This window comes from Lepidochelys kempii, chromosome 18 (assembly GCF_965140285.1).
Source record: "Lepidochelys kempii isolate rLepKem1 chromosome 18, rLepKem1.hap1, whole genome shotgun sequence".
NCBI lineage: Eukaryota > Metazoa > Chordata > Testudines > Cheloniidae > Lepidochelys > Lepidochelys kempii.
Window position 1 is genome coordinate 7,625,487 of NC_136397.1, and position 27,087 is coordinate 7,652,573.

The 27,087-nt window shown below is 57.9% G+C and overlaps 1 protein-coding gene across 8 annotated transcripts in view; it reads left to right on the forward strand.

Moving 5' to 3' along the window:
- Positions 1–27,087, forward strand: part of CROCC (ciliary rootlet coiled-coil, rootletin) — a 78,664-nt gene that overhangs the window by 24,225 nt on the left and 27,352 nt on the right. For all 8 annotated transcript variants that reach the window (XM_073316696.2, XM_073316699.2, XM_073316700.1 and 5 more), the window contains 18 exons: positions 6,035–6,220; positions 7,521–7,604; positions 8,203–8,300; positions 9,247–9,412; positions 10,050–10,156; positions 10,668–10,895; positions 12,032–12,128; positions 12,372–12,476; positions 13,537–13,785; positions 14,279–14,478; positions 14,715–14,897; positions 16,290–16,434; positions 17,502–17,648; positions 18,720–18,950; positions 19,512–19,705; positions 21,135–21,262; positions 21,652–21,821; positions 26,884–27,063. In XM_073316696.2, the coding sequence (XP_073172797.1) occupies positions 6,035–6,220; positions 7,521–7,604; positions 8,203–8,300; positions 9,247–9,412; positions 10,050–10,156; positions 10,668–10,895; positions 12,032–12,128; positions 12,372–12,476; positions 13,537–13,785; positions 14,279–14,478; positions 14,715–14,897; positions 16,290–16,434; positions 17,502–17,648; positions 18,720–18,950; positions 19,512–19,705; positions 21,135–21,262; positions 21,652–21,821; positions 26,884–27,063 (2,898 nt within the window). The remainder of the gene's footprint in view (positions 1–6,034; positions 6,221–7,520; positions 7,605–8,202; positions 8,301–9,246; positions 9,413–10,049; positions 10,157–10,667; positions 10,896–12,031; positions 12,129–12,371; positions 12,477–13,536; positions 13,786–14,278; positions 14,479–14,714; positions 14,898–16,289; positions 16,435–17,501; positions 17,649–18,719; positions 18,951–19,511; positions 19,706–21,134; positions 21,263–21,651; positions 21,822–26,883; positions 27,064–27,087) is intronic.

The window sequence follows — 27,087 nt, forward strand, 5'->3', positions numbered from 1 at the left end:
CCCCGCCGGCAGCTGGATTTCTTAGCCTGTGTCTCGAAGGCGCCGGGGCTTTGTGCCTCGCTGGAGCAGGGAGAGGGAGGGCTGTGCCAGGATCTGGGCACGCATATGTCTGGCGACGCTGCCTGCAGGATGGAGCCTGAGGATCCGGCCCCCTCCGTGCCCCCCGAGGACCCCCCCGGGCTTTACGTGAAGAAGCGAGTGGAGCGGGCAAGTGGCTACAGCCTGGGCTGAGCTGGGCTCGCTGGTGGATGCCTGGGGTGGGGGGTGCTGGGGAGGGAGTGGGGGCTGCCGTGTCCCCTTGCAGAGCGATGCCAGGAAGGAACCTGGGGGTGGGGGTGGGGGGCAGGGAGGTTATTGCCTGGGGAGCTGTATGCCATTGCCAGCCATGGCTGACCATCACTGGGTGCAAGAACTGACTTGCAGAGCCCCTCCCAGGGATTGTGGCACACAGGCTGGCTTCTTACATGCCTTGCCCTAGGGAGCAGAGCTGTGCCAGGCTGTGCCCTATGGGGGCAGGGGCAGTGAGGGAGCTCTTCCTTCGAAAACGGGAGTAGAAAAGAGAGAATTTGGGAGGTTCTTCAACCTGTGCATTTCCCTCCCTTCCTAGAGCCCGGCAGAGGGGGCCCTGCTCTGCCTTGATGCCCTCCAGGCTAGAGAGGGTCTGTGATCTCCCTGCTCTTCCTTCTGGCCTGGAAGAGCCCCCTACAGTAGCTGGATACACCAAGGGTCCAGATCCCTGGGCCCCCTACCTTATGGTGACCCATTGGGTCAGCCTGGGGGACAGGACTGGAGTGTGCTGGCCAGGAGAGCCAGTCCATTCCTCTCTCTGTGGGACAGGCTGGCCCCCACTGGCTATAGGCCTGTCCGGCTGGCATTTGCTGGGGAAGGCAGAGTGGGTAGTGGGACCCGGCTGAGCAGGTGGTGGGAGCTGGTTGCTGGGCAGTGGGGTGGGCTCTCCGGGGAGGATTTTGTTCTGTGCACAGTCGTCCGTCCGTCTGTCCCCCCCTCCGAAGGCAGCTGCTGGCTTGCTGATCTGGACGCCGACCACCACCGCGGGGGTTGCAATAAGCTTTGGCTTTTCGCCGCCGGGTCTCTGGCTTGAAACCTGCTTCCAGCCCCGGAGGGATGATTTTGGGAGCCCTCTTTGTGCTGGCTGAGTTGACACCTTAACCCTAGTGGGCAGTTTGGCTGCCACAATTGGCTGTTTTCGCTCTAGAAGCCCCAAGAATTCAGTAGGGGCTGGGGGGTGGGGTGGGGGGGATCCCAGGGCTGGGATACTTGGGGGGGTATCAGAGCATGGTTGCGGGGCACTGGCTGAGCTGTGTGTCGGGGGGATCCCAGGGCTGGGATAGCAGGCGGGGGAGGGCATCAGAGCAGGGTTGCGGGGCACCGGCTGAGCGGCGTTGGGGGGGATCCCAGGGCTGGGATAGCTGGGGGGGCATCAGAGCAGGGTTGTGGGGCACCGGCTGAGCTGTGTTGGGGGGGATCCCAGGGCTGGGATAGCGGGGTGGGGGCATCAGCAGGGTTGCGGGGCACCGGCTGAGCGGTGTTGGGGGGGGGGAATCCAGGGCTGGGATAGCGGGGGGGGGCATCAGAGCAGGGTGGCGGGGCACTGGCTGAGCTGTGCTGGGGGGGATCCCAGGGCTGGGATGCTGGGGGGGGCATCAGACCAGGGTGGCGGGGCACCGGCTGAGCTGTGTTGTGGGGATCCCAAGGCTGGGATAGCGGGCGGGGGGGGCATCAGAGCAGGGTTGCGGGGCACCGGCTGAGCGGTCTTGGGGGGGAATCCAGGGCTGGGATAGCGGGTGGGGGGACATCAGAGGAGGGTTGCGGGGCACCGGCTGAGCTGTGTTGGGGGGATCCCAAGGCTGGGATAGCGGGTGGGGGGGGGCATCAGAGCAGGGTTGCGGGGCACTGGCTGAGCGGTGTTGCGGGGGAATCCAGGGCTGGGATAGCGGGGGGGACACATCAGAGGAGGGTTGCGGGGCACTGGCTGAGCGGTGTTGGGGGGGAATCCAGGGCTGGGATGCTGGGGGGGGGCATCAGAGCAGGGTTGTGGGGCACCGGCTGAGCGGTGTGTGGAAAGGGTAGGACTGGAAATATCATCAGAAGATGGTGCAGGTGACGACTGAAGCATCTTGCCAAAGCTGTACGGGGGGGATCCCAGGACTGGTGTCTTGCAGATCAGGACGGAAACGCCCTGGCAGAGCTGCATGTGCGAAGCTTGTGCTGGCCCTGGCGAATCAGCTGTTGGTACCTGACTTAAATGAACCCTAAAAATGCACCAAATGAGTCGGCGGCCCATTTAAAAACAAATCCAGCTGGATTCCCCGGGTGACGAAAAGCCAGTGGACGAGCTCTTTGCGTCTGGCCTGATGCTCTGGTGGAGATGGCAGCTCTCTGCGCTTGGCTCACCCAGGGCTGCAGGGGATGGGCTGGGGATGATTAAATTCTGCTGCGCAAGCAAATAAGTCAAACTCCTTCCCCCGCTTTTCTTAAGGCCGCCCCCCATCTCTTCCTTCTCCCCCCCTCTTTCTTTGAGTTTTCCATCGCTCCTTCTCCCTGCAGCTCAGCTGTACCGTTCCTGGGGAGATCTGGTGCTTCCCCTCCCTGCTTTGTGTCCAGTTGTGGGCACGGGGCTGGTGTCTGTGCTCGGGGCGGGGCTGGTTCCTCCCGGGTGTCTGTGCTCATGCTGTCTGTTTTCTGTCTCTCCACCTGCTTCCCCGCCACAGCTAGAGGAGAGCTTGCGCCTGAAGGGGACGGACCCGGTGACCAATGCTGACGTGGGTATCCTGCAGCGGAAGGCTGTTGCTGACTGGAAAGGCATGAACCCCGTACAGCACATGGGTAGCGAGTACAGCCCTGTGACCCCGGGTGCCTCAAAATACTCAAGACCTCCGCACTGCCCCGGCTAGTTGGGTACATGGCTCACCACGCTGCCGAACCTGTCTCTGATTAGAATAGCTGATGAGGGGCTTGGACCAGCCCCCTCCTGGCTGAATGTCCCACTCAACATCCCCGCAAAGGTCCCTGCAGGATTCTCCTCCCCATGACGGAGCAGGAGCCAAACCCGTAACCCACAAAGTTCTACAGAACGGGATGACTTGTGCCAAGTTAACACCCACTCAGGCCCTGGGATGGGCCTGATCCAAACCCTGCTGAACTCGGTGGAAAGGCTTCCATTGATTTCAGCGTGGATCAGGCCCTGAGTTCCTACAGATGCTGCTCATAGATGGTCCGTCTTCTGACTGACTGGACAGGAGCTAGACCCCTCGCCCCCATCTCCCGGGCCCTTGTGTCCCTCGTGAGACACAGCTGAGCCTCGAGCATGGTAGCTCATAAATCACACGTTAGGGTTCCCAGTCCCTCTGCCTTGTCAGATCAGCCTGGCCCCGTTTTTACGTTCATGGAAGGAACCAAACCCCGACCTAGCATGTGCTTGTGTGTAACATTCCCAGGGAAAGCTCTGTGGCTTGTGTGTCCTGTCACCGTTGCTTTGTACTAGGAATCCCCATTGGAGGTTGGATGGCTCCTGGGTGGTTGTACAGGAGAGACTTTTATCTTGGTCAGCAAATAAATTAACAAATCCCGCCCCCCCCCCCCCCCCCAGTACATGATCTATTTTTTCTGCCCTTGTTAGAATATGTGCCAGGTATTTTTAATGCTTGTTAATGTGGCATAAAGTCCCCAGGAGTTACGTTTCCCCTCGGTCGGCCAGGCCCACGTCATCTTGTGCTTATGCAGCTCCCCAAGGGTCTGTGCCCAGCAGTGGGAACTGGTGTTACAGGTGTGTCCTCTCTCCGTTCGCTGGGTAACCTTCCCCCCCAGCCCAGTGCAGACAGGTGGAGTCCTGTTCACTCCAGCCTGGTTTCTGACTCTGGGGTCATGTGATAACGCAGATGATATTCGATCAGGAGTCTGCCTGCCCATATCATGCAAGATGTGATGTTGCCCTGATGTGAATTGCCCTGTGTCCCCCATGGCTCTTGGAAGGGGTCTCACTATTATGTATTCTGAGGCTAGCAACCCAGCAGTCTGCAGCCACTTGCTACAGATTCCAGACCCCTTTCCTAGCCTTTACAACGGCTGCCCCTGCAGGGCCACCCCCCCCAGCTAAGCAGTATGGTTGCTGTATATTCTTTCAGGCTTTGGTAGCCCAGGAGGCTAGCTATGTATATGTGATCTTTTTTGCAGTCGTCTTTGCAAGCAAAACATTTCATCGCCAAGTCCCTTGGGATCTTAACTTTGCATGCAGATGTCTGTCTACACAGAGTTGCTGTCTTTGCTCTCAGAACTCTGGGGAGCACCGTGCAGTGACGTTTTTCTCACCCAGGCAGGGGTTCGGTGCATGGTTTGGGTTGCTGTGTTCTGACGCATGGGAAGGTTTGCTTTGCATGCCGCGGGGCTCTCTTTCTGTTGACAGTCAGGGAAGAGCATGCACGGTTAGCAGCATGCAGCCCCTGTGTCACCCGGGCGCTATGCTGTGTATGTGGAGTGGTTCCAAGCACTGATCTCGCAATGTTTTTTGCTGTGGAAGCTGGAGCAAGCCATCAGCTGGAGTTGTCGGGGGTTGGGCACCAACCGCTTGGAAGAGATGGAGCTGAGGAGGAGGAACCAAATGGTAAGGAGCTCGGGATGGCCTCTGTTCTGTTGGCCGCAGTGGAGCAGAAGTGGACCCGGTCTGTAATACATTGAGTCTCTTCTCTTAGATAAGATGAATGGCATTCAAGGATTTAGAGAGGCTGTGTGGCCTAGTGGATAGGGCATTTGTCTGGGTGTCAGGAGACCTGGGTTCTGCCACTGATGCTGATCTGTCTGTGACACCTTTGGGCAAATCATTTTGCCTCTCTGTGCCTCTGTTTCCCCTCCCACCATTTCTGTCTGATGTATTGAGGCTCAAGAGGGCAGAGACTGTACTGAACGTGTGATTAGTGCTTAGCATGATGGGGCTCTGATCTTGGCTGGGTTCTCTGTTACAGTAGCATCTACAGATGAAAAGCCACTGGTATCTCTGACTCCGGCAAAAGGTGAATACCTAGCAGCATGGAGGGGACTGCTTTGCAGGCATGTGGGAGGCTGGAAGTGGTGGAGACCCGACAGTCAGGGTGGCTAATCAAAGCAGCAGCAACAAGCTGTTCAAAGTGTCTTTGCCCCTTGCTGAGGAGGGGGCAGGGTGGCGTGAGGTTCAGCTGGGTTCGGTGCAAAGAAACCAACCCCGACCAGGGAGGCTGGCACCAACGGTGCCATCAGAATGTGATGTGACTCAGAGAGGCCTCTGCTGCAGAGAAATAATATTTATACCTGACCCCAGTGGGAACCCCAAAGCTCTGGCCCGTGGCGGAGGATAAATACTCTGGTCCTATTAGCACTGTCAGCTGTTGAGTGGCTGCTTTGATCTTTTGCCCATAGCTGGGGAAGGTGAGGCTAGACTGGTCAGTTTCACTTTCCAGGCCTTCTGCTCTAGCTTGAAGGCTGTTGAGGGCGAGATTCCTTCCCGGGTGCGAACAGCTCAGTAACGCTCTGCTCCTTCAGCAGCAGGAGGATCTGCGGAGGCCACCGAAAAGGAAGGGTCCAGAGGCCTTTCTGTGCAAATGTAGCATGTTCTCACTGAAACATAGTGATGACCCTTTCTGTTCATATTAGTTTTTTGTAGCTCTGTCTTTCTCTGCCTCCGCTGCTGGATATTTACTTCGACTGCAAGCTCTTCAGGGCAGGGGCTGCGTGTGTGGTCTGGGTTTGTGCAGCGCCTGGCACAAGGGGGTGCTGATCCGTGACAGGCCCATAGGTGCTATTGCCATGTAAAAAGTACTAAGAATGTCCCTTTAACCCTGTCCTGGTAGCAGGTTTCTACAGAGCATGAATTCAAAGAAGCTGGGCACTGTGGCTCCCGGGGGAAGCCCTGGATTCTGCTGGGGGCTAATCCTCCGAAATGGGACAGGGGAAAGGGGTGGCTCAAGGGGCCAGATCGAGTGCGCAGGAGGCCGGTTGGCAGGCGCGTCTGCAGTGACCCTGTCCCCCATCTCTCCGGGCCCAGCTGGAGCAGGCCCTGCGTCTGGAGACCGGGGAGCGGGAGTCGCTGGAGAACAAGAGCCTGGCCCAGCAGAACGTCGAGCTGCGGCGCCACCTGGAGGAGGAGCAGGCCGCCTACAAACGCAAGCTCCAGGCCTACCAGGAGGGCCAGCAGCGGCAGGCGCAGCTCGTTCAGAAGCTGCAGGCAAAGGTGGGTATCCGGCACTGGACGGGCCGGGGTCTGCTCGGGGGGGGGGTCTGTCTGCGGGAGGTGCGGCTGCAGCTGGAGCAGGCCCACCTGAGCTGGCTTTGCTCTCCCTGGGACTAGCCTGGCTACCTGAGCTAGCGGCGATCTCGCGCACTGGTTCTCCGCCCGCCAGCCAGCGCACGGCTGCGGCCCCCTGTGACAGCCTCAGGGCCATACAGGGAGTATGTCGACCGAACCCACAGAGAGCTGCATATGCCACCTACAGTGGTAAATAGGTTGAGAGCCACTGATCTAGTGGAGTCCAAGCCAGCTTGGGCACGTCTACCCAGGCTGCCCTCACCCCTCCTGATGGCCGTGTAGGTGTGCCCAGGGCGGCACGGGCTCTGAGACGAGCGGCGAGGGGATGTAGCCTTGCAGTGACTTCTTAGAGTGGCTTGAAGGAAAGGAAGAAGCTGCCTGACCCAGGCAAGGAACCCTGAGGCTGCTGCAGAGAAGGCCCCATCTGCTTTCTCCAAGCTCGTCTGCCCACTCAGCTCTGGCTTGTTTCAGTCATTCTGATCATCGCGGTTTGGACACTCTGGGATCTGCATAGCTGGGGTTTGGAGGCTGCGGATTTAGCTGTGTATATACGGCACCCATGTGCAGCCACCTCTTGGGGGGAGTGTGGAGTGGCAGCCAACCCAGCACCCTGCACTGTACAGAATATTTTGGCTAAGGATGTCTGAGCAAAACTGGCAAAGTGCTCCGGGATCTGTAATGTCCATGCAGAGTGGGCAGGGCCTGGGCTGGAAGGAAAGGTGCCCCCGGCCCCCAAAATGGCCGGGGGCTCAGTGCAGCGGCCTCGAGGTGACAGTCCTCGTGGACTAGTCTCTCCTCAAAGAGCTGCTCCATCGCCGAGGGCTCTCCGTCAGCTGGAGGGTGGTGGGGCATTGCGGGAGGGGGAAGGGGTTAGCTGTGGGAGAGCTAGAGCCCTGCTGGAGATAGCTGAAGATTCTCAGCTTATGGGGTGTGGAGACCAGTCTGTCCCCCTCCCCTCACTTGGAGGGACTGTGCATAATGCCTTAGTGCTTAATTCTAGGTAGCTGAACCTACCGAACTAGTGACTTAGGTGGGGTGGAAGGGGCCTGCCATGGGGGTCGGCTGATGATGGTTAGGATTTCAGGAGTGAGTGGCCTTGCAGGGCACTGTGGGTGTGGCAGGGAGGGTGGGGGGCCGGCCAGCTCTGTGGCTGTTTTTTCCTTGTCCTGCCGAGCATCCGCGGAGCCAGGCTGGCAGCGGGCTCTGAGCTGCTGTGTTCCTGCAGGTTCTCCAGTACAAGAAGAAGTGTGGGGAGGTAGAACAGCAGCTGCTGGAGAAATCAACTGAGCTGGAGCAGCAGAGACTCACGGTGAGTGTCGCCCTCCTCCCAGTGCCAGCGAAAAGCCCGAAGGACCCCACGCCCACTAGTGAAACGATGTCCCTGGCTGGGTCCCTGTCAGTGGGATTGAACCAGCGACTTCTTGATCGAACAGTAAGAGCAGCGGCTGTTTGAGCGGAAAGGCCCAGCTCTGAGCCAAGTCTGTGACTAGCGGGGATGGCTCCAGGCGGCGTGGGGGTGGGTTACACCCGCCGTTGTTTTCTGCCCACGTGCCAGGGGCCGGCTGGCTCAGGGACTCGGTCACGGCAGGCAGCCCTCTTGTGTTCCTGCTTGATTGGACCTGCTGGAATGAGCCTGTCCCCCCCGGCCAGTTCCTGCTCAGGTAGATGGGAGCCCAGGCTGCACCAGCCAGCTCCGCAGCTGCTCTAACTGGCCCCCTTGCCCCAGCCTCGGCTGCCAGGCCAAGGCCTGACCGACTCGTGGTGGTGGGTCCAGGCAGGCCTGGGGTGGTGTTTGGGGGGCGCTTGCCCCACGCTGCTCTTCTCCATCCCATGGCCGAAAGGGACAGCCTGGTTATCCAGAGCCCCTAGCCCCCTGCTAACCAGCCGCTGCCCATGCCCTCCCCCAGAGCCGGCTGGACATGACGGACTCGCGCCTGCGCCAGGATGAAGAGCACAGCAATGACCTGGAGAATGCGCTCATCCGGCTGGAGGAGGAGCAGCAAAGGTGTGTCGGGGGAGGTGGTTGGAGGGGTCCTGTCCACGGGGCTCCACCTGGGGCTCAGGTGGGTCTGGGCTGCTGCATCCTTGGAGCCCCATTCTTCGGGGCCTCTATTGCACCTGCTGCCTGGCTGGGCTTCATGCTGGGCTGGGAGAGCAGCTTCCTTGGAGTCTGGGCTATGCCAGGAATCTACCATTGGAGTCCGTGCTCCTGGTATCGCCTGCACGTAGGCCCAACATTTCCCTGCAGCTGAGCCACCAGGGGTTGTGATTCTCCAGCTAAGCAGGGTCCGGCTGGGTTCATATTTGGACAGGTGACCTCCAAGGATGCCTGGTTACTGTAGGCAGTGGTGTTGCCGGGTTTTACCCGCCCCTCCCCAGGAGTACTGCAGTACTAATCCCTAGCACAGGCCTAGGGGTGCTGCGCGACTGGAAGTGACGTGTACTTTGCGGTGTGAAACTGTCCTGAGCACTTTTGCTCACTATTGGTCCCCTGGTGCTTTAGCTGAGTCAGGGTGTTAACTCCAGCCTCACGGCCAAATTCCCTCGCGGGTTATTACATTGGGTTTCCCCAAATCTCCTCTTCAAATTCAATTGGACAGGCTCTTTTCTTGCTTCTTGTTGTGTGCAGCTGCCACGCTGTGCCTCAGAGGTGGCTGCCTGGCAGTGGTGGGTGAACTGATCCCTGTAGCTCCCTTATTGACAATGGGCTCAGTTAATGCCTGGAAAGGGTCATGAGGCGCTCGGCTGGAAGGCGCTTGAATTGGGCAGTGATTGTCTTATTCTGAATGAAGTGTTTGGATCTGTGTTGTTCGGTGTCTCAGAGCTGCGATGTCAGGGCCCATCCTCCACGTTGGGCCCTTTGCCCCATGCCAGAGTCAGTCCCTTGCCGACTCTGCACGGGCCCCTCATTTCCTTCTCAGCCCTTGCTCTCGCTGTGTCCCTGTCTCCAGGAGCGCCAGCCTGGCCCAGGTCAATGCCATGCTGCGGGAGCAGCTGGACCAGGCCAACGCCGCCAACCAGGCCCTCAGCGAGGACATCCGGAAGCTGACGACCGACTGGACCAAAGCACGCAACGAGCTGGAGCAGCGGGAGGTGGAGTGGAGGCGAGAGGAGGAGGTTAGGGCCAGAGAGATTCAGTGCGGCCTTGGTTGGCATGTGTCATTCTCCCTTGTGCATGCCCAACGTGTGTGCACCGTCCTGCTGGGCAGAGACGGATCCGCACGCATGCTACCAGTCCCTGGAGAGGTGATTCGTCCCCTCCCCTGCAACTTCCTTTTACCATCAGTGGGAGCCAAGTCTCTCTGCTCCGGGCCTTTCTGTGCCAACGGTCACTGCGTTGCCCCAGAGGTGGCTGCATTTCAGTGGGGCTGTCTGTGCATAGCTGGTTCAAGCCCTTTGTGTGGGGGAAGGGGTCCTGCAGCATCAAAAACTCTGTATAAACTTAGCTCTTGCTAAGAGTCCTGCCTGGAGCTGCCACTGAGGTCAGCGGTGACTGCGCCTTCGGGATACCGAGAGCAATGCAGGGCGCCCCATGGAGCAGGGCTCACTCACTTGTGGGGCGTTATGGACAGTCAGGGCCAGGTGCTCTGTATCCAGCCAGGCAGCGAGTGCCTTGCTGTGCCCTGTGCTTCCCCCGGGGTGCGCTGGCCGTTCCCGTTAGCGCGTTGCTCTGAACGGGGGCGTGGAAGCGTGGGGGGGTGCCTGGGGAGGGGGATCTGGCTGTCACTGCTTCTCCTCTTCTCTCCCTTCCCAGTCATTCAACACCTACTTCAGCAACGAGCACAGCCGGCTGCTGACCCTCTGGAGACAGGTGGTGGGCTTCCGGCGCCACTTCAGTGAGATGAAGACCATGACCGAGAGGTCAGGAGGAGTGTGGGGGCAGGGTGTGTGCGTGGGGCGGGAGGTTGCTGGGCTCTTTTTCTTTGAAAAGCACAAGGAGCTTGGCTTGGGAAAGCTACCTGAGCGGCCCAGAACCCCGTGGCTTACAGTGCCTCCTCCAGGATCCCTGTGAGAACAACCTGAGTGCAGAACAGCCCTCCCGATCTCCCCCGCACCCCCCAGACAAACCCGTTAGCCCATTCTGGGAGCCATGTTTGGCTGCCCGGCCTGATTTCCGCTTCTCTGCGTGTCCTGCCTGGGGGCCTTTAATGACCTTCTCCCTGGCAGGGGCGGTTCTGTAAGTTCTGCAGGCAGGGGAGGCCGTGTCGGTTCTGAACACTCGGGCTCATGTGGGTTTAGATCCCAGCCAGGCCCCCTCGGAGGGAGATGCCCTGCAGGTCATGGGGCATGGGGTTCTGTAGATCCCGCAGCGTGGGCTCCTTGGGGTGCCCGGGCCTCCGGAAACGCCCCTCTCTTTGGGACTCGGGTGCAGGGACCTGTCGGAGCTGAGCAACGAGCTGTCCCGGTCCGGCCGCACCATCCACGCCGCCTGTCTGAACCTGAGCAGCAACTTGCGCCTGTCGGAGAGCAGCGCCAGCGTGGCCCTGGAGAAGCAGGCCCTGCTGCTGGCCCAGCTGGAGGAGCAGCTGAAGGACAAGGTGCGCGACATGATCCAGCTGCAGGTCAGGTGTGACATGGAGAAAGCGGAGCTCGGCACCAGGTACGGATGCCCCCGATCAGGGCCAGTGTCCCAGGCCCTGAAGCTTGGAGCTCGCCGGTCTGGGAGATGCACCGTGCATCCACGGGGAATCAGGGAGCGCTGCCCCTCCTTGGAGATCCTTGGCTTGGTGGATGGGGCTAGTGGGCTGAGCATATCCTGCTCACGGGAGAAGGAAGGGCAGAGGTGGGCCCGTCTGTCCCATGTTATAACCATCCTGGAGCCTTAACTTCCCACCGGCCCTGCAGAGCGGCGATACTCAGACCTCAGTGGTTCAAGAGGCCTGGGGCCTGGCTCTCTAGCTCAGGGGGTTAGCGCGGTGGTCTCAGAACGAGGAGGTTGCCTGTTCAAATCTCATGCGGGCCTGGGTAGCGGTGTTGGCCTCGGATTCTCCAGGAGCCAAATTAGCAATTGGCATTACCCAAAAGAGCCCCAGCCATGGGGGTTCAGTGTTTCATTTACTATTTATATATTCTTGGTTATTCTGACCCAGTGTTGTTATTTTATCAACTACAATTGGTTAATAACACTGGAAAAGCCTCCTGATTGGTTAATAACTTAGATCAGTAATTACATCCCGTGGTGTTTAATATCGTGTGCAGCAAAGAGCCGCAGGAGACACATTAACGAGCTGCTCGTGGCTCCGGAGCTGCAGTCTGAGCATCACTGCTGGAGAGTAACATGGTTCCTGGTTCCAGACGATCAGGGGCTCCCCGCAGAGCCATTCCTTTGGGTCCACAGGTGCCAGGCCCAGGACATGGGGTGTGGCCTGGTCTCCCCCCGCCTCTTACTAGACATCAGCTGGGCAAGCTCAGCGCTGTGGGGAAAGGGCTGGGGGAGGGGACATGGTGTACTTGGAGGATGTTACTGGGACATGGAGAGGAGAGGAAGCTGCCATGTGCTCCAGCCAGGGCTGAGATACTGGGGTGGGGGTTTTCCCAGGGCACTGTTGGCATGAAGCAGCTCGGTCCCTGGACCAAACGTGGAGTGGTAGACCTCTCTCTAGGATGGCTGGGGGTCCAGGGATCTCCAAATGCTTGACCTGGCCCATGGCCGTTGAGTTCTGGCCCTGTGCCGTGAAGTATGGGTCCCTGGCCATTCCTCTGCTCGCCCTGACCAGCCCCCCTCCCTTGCTCCAGAGTTGCTGAGATGACGGCCACTGTGGAACGCTTGAAAGCCCAGAACTCGGAGAAGGAGAAGACGGTCGAGACGCTGACCCAGAAGCTGGAAAATCTGGTGAGAGGCTCAGCATGACTTGGCTGGTTCCCGGAGGAGATGGGAGCATCTGAAACAGCAATCCATCTTGGTGTCTGTGCTCCAGCGAAAGGCCCACCAGCAGTCCGCCTGCCACTCCCTGGCTGATCACAGCACAGTGTTGGGCCTTCTGGGGAGAGCTGCGAGCTGGAGCCAGAAACGAGCCGTGGAGCGGACGTGGGGGTCTCGAGCGCCGCCTGGCTGATGCTGTGTCTCTGCTTGCAGGAGGCTGCACGGGCGCAGGAGCAGGCAGTGCTGGAGGCCGAGGAGATCGAGGCTTTGCGGACAGAGTCGGAGATGCTCCAGCAGACGCTGCGAGACCTTGCTCAGGTACAGGGCGCGCGGGTCCCGTGAGCGAGGCGGGGTACCCCAGAGAGCAGGGTTCTCCGACTTGTGAGCCGTTACCGAGGCGTAGAATTGACAGTCAGAAGGAACCACCCGATCATCTAGTCTGATCTCCTGTATAGCTCAGCCGCCAGCACCCATACAATAAACCCAAGAGCCGAAATGAGACCAACGTTTTACAGCCCACAGGAGACTAGACTGTTCTGTGCCACAGGCAGAGAACGGGAGGGACCCCGGGGCACCAGTGCCCGAGGCTCCTGCAATGGCAGGAAATTGATCAAGTGAGATGTACCCAGGTAATCCCAGCAAGTGACCTGCACCCACATGCTGCAGAGAAAAGTGAACCCCCCCAGCTCTCTGCCAGTCTGACCTGTGGGGAAAGATCAGGGAGAGGCGTGGGCCTGTCACCCAGCTGATGGGCAGGGCAGCAAATGGATCACCTGGAGGGAGGAGCTGCCCCTCTCAAGAGCAAGCTGTTTTCTCAGAGTCATCAGGGGCTGAACTGAAAAATCCAGAGGAAAAATCAGGTTCAAGTCAAACCAAAAGAAAAAGGTCTTCACGTTTTGTTTTGTCCACTCGAAAAACTAAAAAAAAAAAAAAAAAAGTTTTGAATGGACCCAGAACGTTTTGAGTCGACTCAAAATGATTTTTTTTTTAAATTCAGTTTTGGGGTGGGGGGTTCCCCTTTTTAACCTGGCAAAACTTTGAAGTTGAAACAAAAAAAAGTCGCAACCAAACTTTTCGAAATGGTCGGAATGAAACGTTTTGACTCTTACTACATTTTCTTTTTCCCCTAAAGCTAGTGGTTGAATTCACCCCGATGCCCGTGGGGAGTTCCGGGCCCCAAAAGCTGTTGATGAAAAAACTAATTTTCCGGGAAAACGTTGCCCTGCTCCAGTCGGGCTTTGAGCGGTGGCGGTGTCGCGCTCTGGAGGCTGGTGGCCTAGGCCCCCGGCTAGCGGCCTCTGTGGCGACAGGAGCCTAGAGACTGGTTTGGCATCTTGGTGCCTGTACCCAGTGGCTCGCCATTGTCTCTCCCGCTCAGGCTGTCCTGTCCGATGCCGACAGCGCCATCCACCTCACAGGCACGGAGCGAACGACGGACGTTTCGGACAGCGACGCCACGGGATTCAGCCTGCGGGGCCTCTCCTCCAGCCTCCGCACCCCGTCCCCGCTCCGGCGCTCCTCCCCCCGGCGCAGCTCCTCCCCCCGGCGCAGCCTCTCGCCGGCCTTCTCCGACTCCACGCTGGCCGTGGTGCACTCCGCCTTGCAGAAGAGGCAGCTGCAGGTGCAGGTGAGGGGACGGGACCTCCCAGAGCACGTGGCCATGGGATTCCTTCATGGCGGTGGGCCAGCCCTCGACTGGGCACCCAGACGTACTCCTGCTCCCCAGCTCTGCGAGACTGCGTGGAGTGGGGCCGCTGAGCCACGAGAGCCATCTGTGGGGTTATAGCTGTTCAGGCTGCATTTCTGTGGGGCTGTTTGGTGCCCACCAGGGGAGTGGGAAGCGAACAGGATTGCAAGCGTTGCTCTTTTGATAAAGCAGCCTGACAGGGTAGTTCCTGGCTGGAAACATCTGGGGGATTTTCGTGCCTTGCAGGGAATAGGATTCTGGGGAGGGGGGTTTGGAATGGGTGGGATTCCCATGGGAGATTGTCGTCCAAAGGGCATGGAGTGTGATCAGCCATGCAGGAAGCCCCGGTGGCAGGCGGTGCGGATGGCGGGGTGCACAGGGGGTGGGCAGTGCTTCAGAGGGAGAGGAGCTGACTTGCTGGGGTTTCTGCTAGGACATCCGCGGCAAGTACGAAGCCATCCAGGAGCTGGTGGGCTCCCTGAAGAAGCAGCTGGTGGAAAGAGATCACGAGCGACGCTCCCTGGAGCAGAAGATCCTGCAGCTGAAGGACGATGTCGACTGCTCCTTGCGGGCCAAGGATGATGCCGTGCGGGATGCCAGCCGCTTCCGCTCCTTGGCTGACCTGCTGGGCAGGTACTTCCATGGGCGCTCCCCCCTGCCCATCCCCCTGTGCTCCAGCATATCCCGGCTGATGGGACGGGTGTCACATGGGCATTTCTGCCCTGCTGACATCCTGGGAGCGGAGCCTGCTCTAGGGGCGACTTTCTGCACCACAGAACAAGGGCCCTGGAACGTGGGGAGGGTTGATTTTTGTTCCTTAAAGGGCTGTTCAGCCCCCAGAAATCTGTCTGTCTGTGCCCGTCTGTCAGTGAGAAGAGCAACCTGGAGCGAAGCCTGCAGGCCCTGCAGCAGCATGTGGAGGCCCTGCGGCAGGAGAGCGAGAGGCTGCAGCTGGCCAACAGCGACCTGCAGCGGCAGCGAGAATGCCTGGAGGACGAGAAGGAGGACATCGCCAAGGACAAGGAGCGGGCGCAGAAGGAGATTGAGCGCGGGTTGGTATGGGGAGAGTGGCCAGCGTGTGGGGGTGGAGGGGTGTGGAGGAAATACCAAGCCAGAGACAGAAGCTCCTCAGTAGCTACCCCGCTCCAGTGAGCAGCACCCTAGCTCGGTGCTCCAAAGTGCCAGGCCTTCCTCCCCTGAGCACCCCAAGGCAAGCCCCGCTGGTGCCCATGCCCAGCATCCCAGCCCTGATCCTGGGGCCCAACTCTCCCTGCCAGCTGAGGTCTTGCAGACCCAGGCTGCCTGGCTTCCAGGCGAGGTGAGATTTCTCCATGGGTCATTTGAGCTGAGCTGCTATAAAAACAACCCCTGTTAGTGGTGTTTTCCCTTCTCTTACTGCGGACACCTAGGCCAAACCCTCTGCCTGGCTTGTTTAAGCTTAATCTCCTGTTGGCGTGGTGGTTCAAAGGGAGGGCGCTGAGTGATGGGCAGGGCTGGTAAAAGCAGACGTTCTTGTATGAGGCACCACAAGAGGGCAAACCACTCCTCAATCATATCCAGAGAGAGACAAGGCGGGTGAGGTCATATCTCTTACTGGACCAACTTCTGGTGGCGAAAGAGACAAGCATGAGCCACACAGAGCTTTTCTTCAGTTCTGGGAAAGGGACTTGGTGTGTCCCAGGTAAATACAAGGTGAGACAGATTGTTTGGCATAAGGAGTGAAGAAGAGCTCTGTGGAGTTCGAAAGCTTGTCTCTCTCACCAACAGAAGTTGGTCCAATAAAAGATATCACCCACCTTGTCTTTTTCATATCCTGGGCTCAACACGGCTATAACGCTGCAAATAATCGCACATATATATAGTTTGTGTGTGTGTTCTGGCTATACCTAGAAAAATGATCGTTTTTTTCAGAGCCATAAAGATTCAGAAATGACCCTGTTGATTTCCTTCAGAATTTCCAAAAACCTCATTTCTGTCCTGAATGTTTTCAGGCAAAAAGGAAGCTTTTGGAGAAAGCGAAGGCAGGACTCCAGAAGAGGCTTGGGGAGGGAAAATTTGCAGTGGGGACAAAATAGAGCCATAGAGTCAGTGCTTAATTTGTAATGGAAGAGATGCCAGGGCTCAAGCAATTTTTTTTGTTTCATAACTGACATGCCAGGCCCCGAGGTGCCCGGGGCTCTGAACTGCCAGGCCCCGAGGTGCCCGGGGCTCTGAACTGCCAGGCCCCAGCACAAATTAAGCCCTGCATAGATTCCAAGGCTGGATCATGTAGTCTGACCTCGTGGATAACACAGGCTGGAGAGTTCCACCCTTTGGACTAATTAGCTCTTTGAAGTCCCTTTGCTGTGCTCCCTTGCAAGGATAGCCAGTGACAAAGGGTGTTAAAGGTCCCCTGCTGCCAGAGCACAGGGGGTTGTGTGTGAGTCCCTCTCTGTGCCCTGCAGCCACAAACAGCTGGAGCAGCTGGAAGTGAAGAAATCCAGTCTGAAAAAGGAGCTGATGCTTGTTAAGGAGGCTCTGAACAAAGCCACCCTGGAGAAGGAGGTGTCTGAGAATGAGAAGGTGGAGATGGCAGAGGCGCTTTCCAAGGTAGGGCTTTGCGCCCCGAGAGGCAGTCGGGGATTGGGAGGGAGGGGGCAGGTATTACAGTGGGGCTCGGGAGTAGCTGTTGGGCTGGCTGGTATGGGTGCGTCTGATGGATAATGCTATGGTAGCATCACTCGTTCTGCCACTTCCAAACTACAGGTCTGTTTTAAAGGCAGCTCCCTGAGGAGATCTTGACGAAGGATGCTCCCCTCTCTAGCACCTCTCCTCTTAGGCCTGCAAACAAAACTGCCCTTCACAACGCCCTGATCCGATGGGCAGATGCTGCCCCCATTCTAGAGGGGGCACACTTCCTAGTGGTTAGAGCACAAGACCAGGAGGCAGGATTCCTGCGTTCTGTTGCCTGTCACGCTGACCGCTGTTGGCTCATTGTTTCATGATACTCCTCTGTCTGTCTGTATCCACCTGTTCTCTCTTGTCTTGCACTTAGATTGTCAGCAATCTGGGGGAGGGACCATCTTGGTCTGGGTTTGCAAAGAGCCAAGCATGGTGGGGTCCCGGGCCATGGGGTTCCTAGAGCCAATGGTAATACAAATAATTAGCTAACAATGGATCTGCTGTGGGCTCTTGGGCAGGCCACTGGCCTTCTCTGCTTCCTCCATCAAAGCGGGAGAAGGATCGTCCCGGCCTCACGCAGGTGTCGTAGCCTTGATTAATATTTAGACAGTGTTCGGAGGTCCTTTGAGACGCAGAGGGGCAAAGAGAAGTTGCCTGAGGTCACCGAGCGAGTCAGTGTGAGAGCTGGGAATAGACCCCAGAACGCCGTCCCCAGCTGTAACCATGGGAGGGCGCTGCGTTTCTTGCAGCCGTTTGCTTTATTTTATGCATGCCACATTGGGACAGTAGGGGGGCTGCGCCAGGGCTGGGGGAGGGGTCCTAGCCCTCAGCTTGGCTAGTGGGATTCACACCGCTGGCTTATCCAGGCTTCGATCCGCGTCCTCCCCTGCTGGGCGGCTCTCCGCTCCCTGCCGTGCTCCGTGGGGACTCCTGTGCCCAAGTTGCTGCAGTGACCCCGGCTGTTTGATCTCTCTCCCCCTGCCCCATGTTCACAGGCGGAGGCGAGCCGGGCCGAGCTGGAGCTGACCGCCAGCAAGCTGAAGGCGGAGGAGGCCTCGCTGCGCGACTCGCTGTCCAAGATGAGCTCCCTGAACGAGGGGCTGGCCCAGGATAAAATTGAACTCAACAGGATCATAAGCCAGGTCGGTGCCGCCATGGGCTTGGCAGTGCGGCCCAGCGCCTCCTGGGGGCTCTGGTCTGGGGACATTGACCTTGGCAGGCAGCCTGCAGGGAGAAGGGGCATTGACTTGAATCTCTGCTTTTCCAGGGGAATCATAGAGTCTCAGGGTTGGAAAGGACCTCAGGAGGTCATCTAGTCCAACCCCCTGCTCAAAGCAGGACCAATCTCCAACTAAATCATCCCAGCCAGGGCTTTGTCAAGCCTGACCTTAAAAACCTCAAAAGAAGGAGATTCCACCACCTCCCTAGGTAACCCATTCCAGTGCTTCACCACCCTCCTAGTGAAAAAGTTTTTCCTAATGTCCAACCTAAACCTCCCCCGCTGCAACTTGAGACCATTACTCCTTGTTCTGTCATCTGCTACCACTGAGAACAGTCTAGAGCCATCCTCTCTGGAACCCCCTTTCAGGTAGTTGAAAGCAGCTATCAAATCCCCCCTCATTCTTCTCTTCTGCAGGCTAAACAATCCCAGTTCCCTCAGCCTCTCCTCATAACTCATGTGTTCCAGTCCCCTAATCATTTTTGTTGCCCTCCATTGGATGTTTTCCAATTTATCCACATCCTTTTTGTAGTGTGGGGCCCAAAACTGGACACAGTACTCCAGATGAGGCCTCACCAGTGTTGAATAGAGGGGAACGATCACGTCCCTCGATCTGCTGGCCGTGCCCCTACTTATACATCCCAAAATGCCATTGGCCTTCTTGGCAACAAGGGCACACTGCTGACTCATATCCAGCTTCTCGTCCACTGTCACCCCTAGGTCCTTTTCCGCAGAACTGCTGCCGAGCCATTCGGTCCCTAGTCAAATGGGGGAGCCTCAATGGGGGACGAGCACCCTAGCCCAGTCTGTCCTAGATCGATGGAGGGTTGGCCTGGCCCATGGCTCCTTCCCATGGGGAGGGATAGAGGGGTTATGGCTGAGGCCCCTGGAGGAAGCGATGGGCAGGGGGTGAACAAGGAGCTGCCCCAGGTACCTGGGGTGGGGGCTTTGTTTCCCAGGCAGGTGACGGTCTCTCCTGTCCTGCCCCTGACAGCTGGAGGAGGAGAGGGGGGCCGTGTTGGGGCAGAAGCGGGAGGTGGAGCAGGAGAAGGCCTCAATCCGCGATGAGCTGGTTCGGCTGGAGCAGGAGAAGCTGGAGCTGGACACGGAGAGGCAGGGACTGGAGCACTCCCTGCAGGATGTGGAGCGGAGCCGGGAGAGGCTGGAGAGGGAGCTGCTGGCCCTGCAGAAGGAGAGGGTGCAGCTGCAGGAGCAGCTGGGGCAGGTAGTGGGGTGGAGCGCAGGAGCCACATGGAGGGCATGCACTTGGGAGGTGCATGTGGGGGTCTGATTGCTAGATGCTGGGAGCTGCAGGGGTGCTGGGATTTGGGGGTCAAGTTGGGGGTGCTGGGGGAGCAGGCTGGGGGGTGGTGAGGGCCTGGGTGGGGAGCAGGCAGGGGGGTGTTGGGAGCTGGGGGAACAGGAGGGGGGTGGTGGGGGCCTGGGTGGGGAGCAGGCTGGGGGGCGCTGGGAGCTGGGGGAACAGGAGGGGGGTGGTGGGGGCCTGGGTGGGGAGCAGGCTGGGGGGCGCTGGGAGCTGGGGGAGCAGGCGGGGGGAGGGCCTGGGTGGGGAGCAGGCTGGGGCTGCTGGGAGACGGCCGGCACGGGGCAGAGGAGCAGGCTGGGGGTGCTGGGAGCCGGGGAGGCAGGCGGGTACCACAGATGAGATGGGTCCCTCCGAGAGTGGCTGGAGCCTGGCTCTCTCGCTGCTAGGGGCCTGGGTGCCCAGGGCATGGCCTCCCCTCCAGGCTCAGCTCTGCCTGTTGTCCCCTCCCCTCCCCGCCAGCTGTCCCGCCAGAGGAACGCAGCCAGCGAGGAGCTGGGGCAGGCCCGCCGGGAGCAGGAGCGGCTCAGCGAGGCCCTGCTGCGAGCCGCCAGGGAGAAGGAGGGGCTGATGAAGGAGAAGGCCAGCCTGCTGGTGCAGCTGGCGGCGTCGGAGCGGGAGAACAGGGGGTTGGCGGAGGAGATCGCTGGGCTCCGGTAAGGTTTGGGCAGGCCAGGAACAACGGGGTCCCTCCTGCGGCTGGACACATACAGCCCCGGCCTCTCCCTCCCCATGGGTGCTGTGAATGGGGATCCCTCGATGGGCACCCTGCCTTTGAGACCATCTACAGGGGTACTGCCATCCTGGAGCGACTTGGCGCTCGGGGGGGAGGAGGCTTCCCCGGCACCTCCCCTCCATGGTGGGGCCAGCCTGAGTTTCCCCTCCCCTTCCCATGGGGGCTCGTCCCCTTGCCATGGCCAGGCTGTCCCCACGGCCCGGGCCGCCCCTGCCTTCCCCCCTCACTGCTGGCTCGCCCGGGCCTCTGTTGCGTGGCCTGCGCTGGGAAGGTGCTGTTCGCCCACGAGTACGGCCGGGTGAGGCTTAGCGGCACGTGGAGACGAGGCCCGAGTGCTTGGCACCAGTCCAGAAACCCTGGCAACCCCCCTGGGATAGGTGGGCCCGGAACAAGGACGAGGGGCCTGAGCTGAGGTGCAGGGAGGCTGCACATGCCTCCTTGCTGCTCCAGCTGTGAGGTTCGAGAGAGGCTCCTGGGGCCGCTGGATCCAGGCGTGGCGAGCTATGGGCGCACGCTGCAGGGGCCAGGTGCCCAGCGAGCTCTCCCTGAAGTGTGTGTGTGTGTGTGTGATGGTTACCAGGGAGCAGTGTTTGCAAACAGGTGTGTCAGGTCAGGGAGCCCTGCCAAACGGCAGCCCTGGGTCTGTAGGAGCGGGTGGAATCTCTCATGTCGCAATCCCCAGGCAGGTCAGTGTCTCCCCCCGCCCAGCTCCGGCCTTTCCTGTCCCGTCTCCTTGTTGCCCTCTCTATGCCCCATGCACGTCCCAGCCCTGGGGTCAGATCTGTGCCGGGGCAGTCGCTCTGGCTGGGACGGAACTGGCCCTTCACCCGCCCCCCTGCGCTGTCAGGAGGTGTGAGATTGCGTGGGCACCTTCACCGCTGCCCTGCAGACGACCCCACACCTGTGCCTCTGCAGGGAGTGCCCAGTGGTGCGGTCCTCTCCAGGGGTCCCTGAGGCCCCGCTGCCGGGAGCTTCCTGACCTCGGGGCAGAGGTTTGCAGAGGGAGCGACTTCCTGGCACTCTGAAATGCACCACTGTGCCCGTGGCAGGAGGGTGCATTGGGGTGGCTTTCCACGCCTCCTTGGAGGGGCCCAATGGGGATTTTAAGGGCTGGTTGCCCCCCCACTCAGAGGCCAGGGCATGCCTGTTCAGTCGTCAAAGCAACGTGCTTCTCGTCGTGGATCGTCTGCTCAGGGGCTGTTTTGTTCCGGCTTTGTCCAGCGCCTAGCACACTGGGGGCCTGCTCATCACTTCCTCGGCGGTTTTCTCTCTCTCTCTCCGCTTGAGACCTGGGGCAGGTGGGCAGGGGCTGGTGATTGGGAGGACTCACTCTGCTCGCGCTTTCCCAGGTCGGAGAAGGATGCCTTGGAGACCACCCTCTTTGACATCCAGCAGCAGCGTGCTCAGCTGGACGCCCGGAAGGAGCAGCTGGAGGCCGACAGCCAGAACCTGCTCCTGGCCAAGGAGATGCTGCAGGGTAACCTGGGCCTGGCTGCCCTACCGTTTCCTTCAGTTTCCACCTTCACCCCTTTCCAGTGTCTGTCCCCCATTCGCCCAGCTGCTGCTGGCGTCCTGAGGCCCACCAGGCTCTGGTGGCTGGATTGAGAGGGAGGAGGAGGCTGGTTCAGTGGGTAGGAGACAGGACTGGGAGCCCTGAGTTCTAGTCCTGCTTCTGCTGGGGAGAATGATCCCCTCCCCTTTGTAATGAGCTGTGTGGCTGAAAGTCCCTAGTTAAGTGTTGTGAGAGAGTCAGGGTCCCTGTCTCCTCCATGCTGCCAAGACTCCCAGACCTCGGGAAGGGCTGTAGTTAGCAGATCTCCCTTCACGCTGTGGATGTTGATCGGATCCTCATTGCTCTATCCCCAGTGGAGCTGGCCAGCATCCGCAAGCAGAGGGAGCTGGACGTGACCCGGCTGGAGAGGGATAAGGAGCTGCTGGCTCAGAAATTGGCTCAGACGGAGCAGGAGGCCCAGGTCACGCTGAGAAACAAGGAGGTGGCTCATGAGGAGGACATGGATCGGCTCCAGAAGGAGAAGGTACGGCACAGGGCAGGCCCTGATTCTGACTCAGACCAGTGCCATGTTACGTACCCCAGCGGCTCAGCCGGGCTGGCTCAGGCAGTTGTGGGAAGGGATCCCAGTGAGTCAATGGCAACATCTCCTTGCCTTCTATGGTGCCGGCAGAGACCCTGCAGTGGGAGTGCACGAATCTTTCCTGTGGGTTTCAGGGGGAGAGGCAGTAAGCTGCACCCCCACCCCACTCACTGCATCCCTCCCTGTCCCACCCCTCGCACCCCATCATTGCATCCCTCCCCAACCCCCCCGCACCTCCATCCCCCAGTCATTGCATTCCTCCCCAGTCCCATCCCATCCTGCCCCCCACACCTACCCATCCCAGCCTTGTACCCCTTACAGCGCTCTCCCACCCATTCTCTCCACCTCCCAGAGCGGCCACCCCCCACAGCCCTGCACCCCATTCACGTCCATACACTGCTGCACTCCCATTATGTCCCCATACACCCCTGTGCCCCCCCACATCCTCATGCACCTGTAGCCTTCTGGGGAAGGAGACCAAAGCCCTGAGGTAAGTGGGAAAGCGGGATACCGGGAGGAAGCACAGGCAGGAATGTCTGTGAGGGGAGGGCTCCTGCCTCATACTGGGAATGAGGGGCGATCAACAGGTTATCTCAAGTGCTTATATACGAATGCACAAAGCCTTGGAAACAAGCAGGGAGAACTGGAGGTCCTGGTGATGTCAAGGAACTATGACGTGATCGGAATAACAGAGACTTGGTGGGATAACTCACATGACTGGAGTACTGTCATGGATGGTTATAAACTGTTCAGGAAGGACAGGCAGGGCAGAAAAGATGGGGGAGTAGCCCTGTATGTAAGGGAGCAGTATGACTGCTCAGAGCTCCGGTACGAAACTGCAGAAAAACCTGAGTGTCTCTGGATTAAGTTTAGAAGTGTGTGCAACAAGAGTGATGTAGTGGTGGGAGTCTGCTATAGACCACCGGACCAGGGGGATGAGGTAGATGAGGCTTTCTTCCGGCAACTCACGGAAGCTACTAGATCGCATGCCCTGATTCTCATGGGTGACTTTAATTTTCCTGATATCTGCTGGGAGAGCAATACAGCGGTGCATAGACAATCCAGGAAGTTTTTGGAGAGCGTAGAGGACAATTTCCTGGCGCAAGTGCTAGAGGAGCCAACTAGGGGGGGCGCTTTTCTTGACCTGCTGCTCACAAACCGGGTAGAATTAGTGGGGGAAGCAAAAGTGGATGGGAATCTGGGAGGCAGTGACCATGAGTCGGTTGAGTTCAGGATCCTGACGCAGGGAAGAAAGGTAAGCAGCAGGATACGGACCCTGGACTTCAGGAAAGCAGACTTCGACTCCCTCAGGGAACGGATGGCCAGGATCCCCTGGGGGACTAACTTGAAGGGGAAAGGAGTCCAGGAGAGCTGGCTGTATTTCAAGGAATCCCTGTTGAGGTTACAGGGACAAACCATCCCGATGAGTCGAAAGAATAGTAAATATGGCAGGCGACCAGCTTGGCTTAATAGTGAAATCCTCGCGGATCTTAAACATAAAAAAGAAGCTTACAAGAAGTGTAAGGTTGGACATATGACCAGGGAAGAGTATAAAAATATTGCTCGGGCATGTAGGAATGATATCAGGAGGGCCAGATCGCACCTGGAGCTGCAGCTAGCGAGAGATGTCAAGAGTAACAAGAAGAGTTTCTTCAGGTATGTTGGCAACAAGAAGAAAGCCAAGGAAAGTGTGGGCCCCTTACTGGATGAGGGAGGCAACCTAGTGACAGAGGATGTGGAAAAAGCTAATGTACTCAATGCTTTTTTTGCCTCTGTCTTCACTAACAAGGTCAGCTCCCAGACTGCTGCGCTGGGCATCACAAAATGGGGAAGAGATGGCCAGCCCTCTGTGGAGATAGAGGTGGTTAGGGACTATTTAGAAAAGCTGGACGTGCACAAGTCCATGGGGCCGGACGAGTTGCATCCGAGAGTGCTGAAGGAATTGGCGGCTGTGATTGCAGAGCCATTGGCCATTATCTTTGAAAACTCGTGGCGAACCGGGGAAGTCCCGGATGACTGGAAAAAGGCTAATGTAGTGCCAATCTTTAAAAAAGGGAAGAAGGAGGATCCTGGGAACTACAGGCCAGTCAGCCTCACCTCAGTCCCCGGAAAAATCATGGAGCAGGTCCTCAAAGAATCAATCCTGAAGCACTTGCATGAGAGGAAAGTGATCAGGAACAGCCAGCATGGATTCACCAAGGGAAGGTCATGCCTGACTAATCTAATCGCCTTTTATGATGAGATTACTGGTTCTGTGGATGAAGGGAAAGCAGTGGATGTATTGTTTCTTGACTTTAGCAAAGCTTTTGACACAGTCTCCCACAGTATTCTTGTCAGCAAGTTAAGGAAGTATGGGCTGGATGAATGCACTATAAGGTGGGTAGAAAGCTGGCTAGATTGTCGGGCTCAACGGGTAGTGATCAATGGCTCCATGTCTAGTTGGCAGCCGGTATCAAGTGGAGTGCCCCAAGGGTCGGTCCTGGGGCCGGTTTTGTTCAATATCTTCATAAATGATCTGGAGGATGGTGTGGATTGCACTCTCAGCAAATTTGCGGATGATACTAAACTGGGAGGAGTAGTAGATACGCTGGAGGGGAGGGATAGGATACAGAAGGACCTAGACAAATTGTAGGATTGGGCCAAAAGAAATCTGATGAGGATCAACAAGGACAAGTGCAGAGTCCTGCACTTAGGATGGAAGAATCCAATGCACCGTTACAGACTAGGGACCGAATGGCTAGGCAGCAGTTCTGCGGAAAAGGACCTAGGGGTGACAGTGGACGAGAAGCTGGATATGAGTCAGCAGTGTGCCCTTGTTGCCAAGAAGGCCAATGGCATTTTGGGATGTATAAGTAGGGGCATAGCGAGCAGATCGAGGGACGTGATCGTTCCCCTCTATTCGACATTGGTGAGGCCTCATCTGGAGTACTGTGTCCAGTTTGGGGCCCCACACTACAAGAAGGATGTGGATAAATTGGAGAGAGTCCAGCGAAGGGCAACAAAAATGATTAGGGGTCTAGAACACATGACTTATGAGGAGAGGCTGAGGGAGCTGGGATTGTTTAGCCTGCAGAAGAGAAGAATGAGGGGGGATTTGATAGCTGCCTTCAACTACCTGAAAGGGGGTTCCAAAGAGGATGGCTCTAGACTGTTCTCAATGGTAGCAGAGGACAGAACGAGGAGTAATGGTCTCAAGTTGCAGTGGGAGAGGTTTAGATTGGATATTAGGAAAAACTTTTTCACTAAGAGGGTGGTGAAACACTGGAATGCGTTACCTAGGGAGGTGGTAGAATCTCCTTCCTTAGAGGTTTTTAAGGTCAGGCTTGACAAAGCCCTGGCTGGGATGATTTAACTGGGAACTGGTCCTGCTTCGAGCAGGGGGTTGGACTAGATGACCTTCAGGGGTCCCTTCCAACCCTGATATTCTATGATTCTATGATTCCCCCTGCATCCCCATCCCCCCACATCCCCCCCACTCCTACCTCTCTCCTTCACTGCCCCCTCTCACCCCCACCCTGCTCTTGTCCTTGGCCTCTTTCTCTCGCCATCCTCTCTCCTCCACCCCGTTCCCACCCCATCTTTTCCCCTCCAGCCCACCCTCCTCCCTTCCCAGCTGGGTGACTTAGGCAGCCCCTGGAAAAGTGTATGAAAAAGTGACTCTGTGTAGGCAAGTGTGTGCGTGCATTGTATGTGCGTAAGAGACTGTGTGTCATTGTGTAGGGAGGTGCATGTATTGTCGCCTGTGTGTATACCTGTGTGAATACAATTTTCAGCCTAACTCTTTGACTTTTATTCCTTTTACTGGCTTGCCCACAAAAAGAGTGTATGGCCTAAAATGTGTGGGTATTCATTTCGTAACAAGTTTTTAAGAGGGAAGGGAACTCTAAAAGAAACGTATTCTTTCTTAAAGAGTGAATGTTGTAGACTAGGCATTGCAGAAGAGCCGATGTATCACACACATCTCCCCACCTTTGTCTTGCGACATTATAAACGCTTTGTTGCAGACTCTCTCTTTTTATGTGTATGTCCAGCACCGACCACCCTGGAGCCCTGATCTTAGATGGGGTCTCTAGGCACTAAACAACAATTGTAATAATAAATAATGTGGAAGTACATGTGTTAGTGCGTGCTAGACATGTACACATGAGTACACGTGTGGTTCTGCATGTGGGTGTGGGAGTCAGTTTCTACAGATTTATTTACATAGGTTTCTGGACAGGGGCATTTCTGCGGTTGTGCTCTCTGGATTTGTATTTGGGCTTCAGGAGTGGGCCTTTAATGGACCCAGAGCAGCTGTGATAATGTGTGTCCTAATTCCACACACAAAATTACAATAACTTTAGTGAACAAAAACCATGGAGCTGGTTACGACAAATGGGAAGAGGGGAGGGAAAGAATCAGAAAATCTTTTTTGTGAAATTTCATTTTTTTTAAAAAATGACCCTTTTTGACTATTTTGCTGCCAGTTGTAGTGTCCTGTAACAAGTAACAACTGAACTTAGCATAACACGTCGGTCAAAACAAGAAATACGCCTGACTGGGTCGTGCAGTGAAAATGAGCATGTGACAGAGAGTGGGGGAGAGCAAGCGACGGAGGGAGGGGGGATGGAGTGAGTGGGAGGCGGGGCCTTGGGGCAGGGGCGGGCCAAGGGTGTTCGGTTTTCTGGAATTAGAAAGTTGGCAACCCTGGTGGGGAAAGGGCCACGGAGCCTGCCAGGCCTATGGAGGAGTTAGCATGGGTTTGGGCAATTTGGTTTGCTGGTTACTTTCCTTGGGACCCACAGCTCTGAAAGCAAAGGCCTCCAGCCCTGGAACTCTCCATCAGCTGCGTCAGTATTAGGGCTCACGTGCACCTCCCTGGACTCCCGCCACCAGCGGGCCCTGTGAACCTTTAGCCCATGTGCAGCTCTGCTATCCCCTCCGGTAACGGGGAGGGGCTCGTGCCCGAGCCGTAGCTTTGGAGCCTTCACCTAGAGCTCTGGCGTCTGCTGCTTGGTCCGTGCAGGAGACGGTGCGCCTGGAGTTGGAGTCGGAGCGGGAGGAGCTGCTGCACCGGCTGAGCCACGAGCGGGAGGAGCTGCTGGCCCGCTGCGAGGCGGAGAAGGAGGAGCTGAGCGAGGAGATCACCGCGCTGCAGCAGGAGCGGGACGAGAGCCTCCTGCAGGCGGAGAATGAGAAGCAGCAGGTAGGGGAGGGTGCGCGGGGGATT